We start from the raw sequence: 2,169 nt of genomic DNA on the forward strand, positions 1-2,169 counted from the left end.
ATCTTTATATTCTCAATCCTACAAGGATTTTTGGTTCACCTTCTATACATGATTGATTCTATATTTGCTCATGGTCAAAGGATAGATAATGGAGAAAAAAATATTCCCACAACTCTCATCTATGCTGGAGTCTCCCAGAATGTCTAACTGCCCCTAAGGAAACACTGAAGTCTGAAAAGGGTGAATAAATATGTTGGTAGGCAATCGGTTTAAATCTTCTATATAGCGTATTTTATGTTCTCTCTTACAACTTAAAAACTATATTTAGATCACACTTAATCGGTCACTTTCATGTGCCTGGGAAATGATAGGCACTTTCACTTATATCTCTTTTCTTTGTGTAGATTCAGAACAAAATCTGAGACCAGTGATAATGGACCTGCAGAATTATTCCTCGGTATCAGAATTTGTGTTGCATGGACTCTGCACTTCACAGCATCTTCAAAAATTTTTCTTTGTATTCTTCTCTGAGATCTATGTGGTCCCTGTTCTGGGCCACCTTATCATTGTGGTCACTGTAATATCTGACCCCCATTTACACTCCTCCCCTATGTACTTCCTGCTGGGGAATCTCTCTTTCCTGGACATATGGTTGGCCTCATTTGCCACTCCCAAGATGATCAGGGACTTCCTTAGTGATCAAAAGCTCATCTCCTTCAGAGGATGTATGGCTCAAATCTTCTTCTTGCACTTTGTTGGAGGGGCTGAGATGGTACTTCTTGTTACCATGGCCTATGACAGGTATGTGGCCATATGCAAGCCTTTACATTACATGACAGTGATGAGCCAGCGGACTTGCGTGGGGCTGGTGTTGGTTTCATGGGTCATTGGATTTGTGCACTCCATCAGTCAGGTAGCCTTTACTGTAAATTTACCTTACTGTGGCCCCAAAGAGGTGGACAGCTTTTTCTGTGACCTTCCTCTTGTGATCAAGCTTGCCTGCCTGGACAATTATGTCTTGGGTATACTTATGATCTTAGACAGTGGGTTGCTTTCCATGAGCTGTTTTCTTCTCCTCCTGATCTCCTACACTGTTATTCTCATCACTGTCCGACAGCGTGCAGCTGGTGGGGTATCCAAAGCACTCTCAACTTGCTCAGCACATATCATGGTAGTCACACTCTTCTTTGGGCCCTGCATTTTCATTTACGCGTGGCCTTTTAGTAGGTTCTCTGTGGACAAGCTCCTCTCTGTGTTTTATACCCTTTTTACTCCACTCTTGAACCCTCTTATCTACACACTGAGAAATAAAGAGATGAAAATATCTATGAAGAAACTGAGAAACCGACATGTGACTTTTCACTGAAGTCCAGCTTTCCAAAAAGTTATATGTTCTTATTCATTCAGAAGATATCTTTCTTTAATATAATTCTGATCAAATATTTCATTCTGACATGACATTGGTATAATTTGTATTGTGTTACATTATAGAGAAATAGTTACTGATTTCAACAAAATATATACATAATTTTGTGTGTGATATTATATATATGCGTATGTAATTGCTCATACAATATATGTTTACTCAGGGCTTCCCTAATGGCTTAGATGGTAAAGAATCTGCCTGCAATGCAGGAGACACATATTCAATCGCTGGGCTGGGAAGAGCCTATGGAGAAGGGAATGGCTACCCACTCCAGTATTCTTGCCTGGAAAATACTGTGGACAGAGGAGCCTGGCAGGCTACAGTTCATGGGTTCACAGAGAACTGGACACAACGGAGCTACTAAGCAGGCATGCATGCGTATGTTTACTCAATTCCACACATCCTCCTTGGAATGAATTCCACATTCTTTAAGCCAGATTTCTCTTAAAAATTTGTCTAACAAAATTGATTAAAAATGAATTTTTATTTCCTAATCATAGTCCAGTGGGGCTTCCCAGGTGGCACAGTGGAAAAGAATCTGCCTGCCAGTGCAGGAGATGCCAGAGTCATGGGTTTGATCCCTGGTTGGGAAAGAGCCCCTGGAGAAGGAAATGGCAACCCGCTCAAGTATTCTTGCCTGGGAAAATCCCATGGACAGAGGAGCCTAATGGGCTACAGTCCAGGGGGTTGCAAAGAGTCAAACATGACTGAGCATACACACACATATACACATACACACAATTATAGTCCAACACACAAGGGCTCTCGGTTCATAGCATGAGATATTTGGCCCAGGGAAGGTA

General features: G+C 41.5%; 1 protein-coding gene across 1 annotated transcript; it reads left to right on the plus strand.

Moving 5' to 3' along the window:
• The first annotated feature begins 373 nt into the window (after positions 1-373).
• Positions 374-1,306, plus strand: LOC148776721 (olfactory receptor 4K14-like). Its single transcript, XM_088840377.1, has one exon. It carries the CDS (start codon positions 374-376, stop codon positions 1,304-1,306), a length of 933 nt encoding a protein of 310 aa, XP_088696503.1.
• Positions 1,307-2,169: the final 863 nt, after the last annotated feature.

The sequence above is a fragment of the Moschus berezovskii genome, chromosome 9 (genome assembly GCF_049115385.1).
Source record: "Moschus berezovskii isolate FMDL1 chromosome 9, NW_MosBer_1.0, whole genome shotgun sequence".
Taxonomy (NCBI): domain Eukaryota; kingdom Metazoa; phylum Chordata; class Mammalia; order Artiodactyla; family Moschidae; genus Moschus; species Moschus berezovskii.

Excerpts from the sequence above, each read along its gene's own strand:
- LOC148776721 (XM_088840377.1), top strand. The coding sequence starts at position 374 with ATGGACCTGCAGAATTATTCCTCGGTATCAGAATTTGTGTTGCATGGA.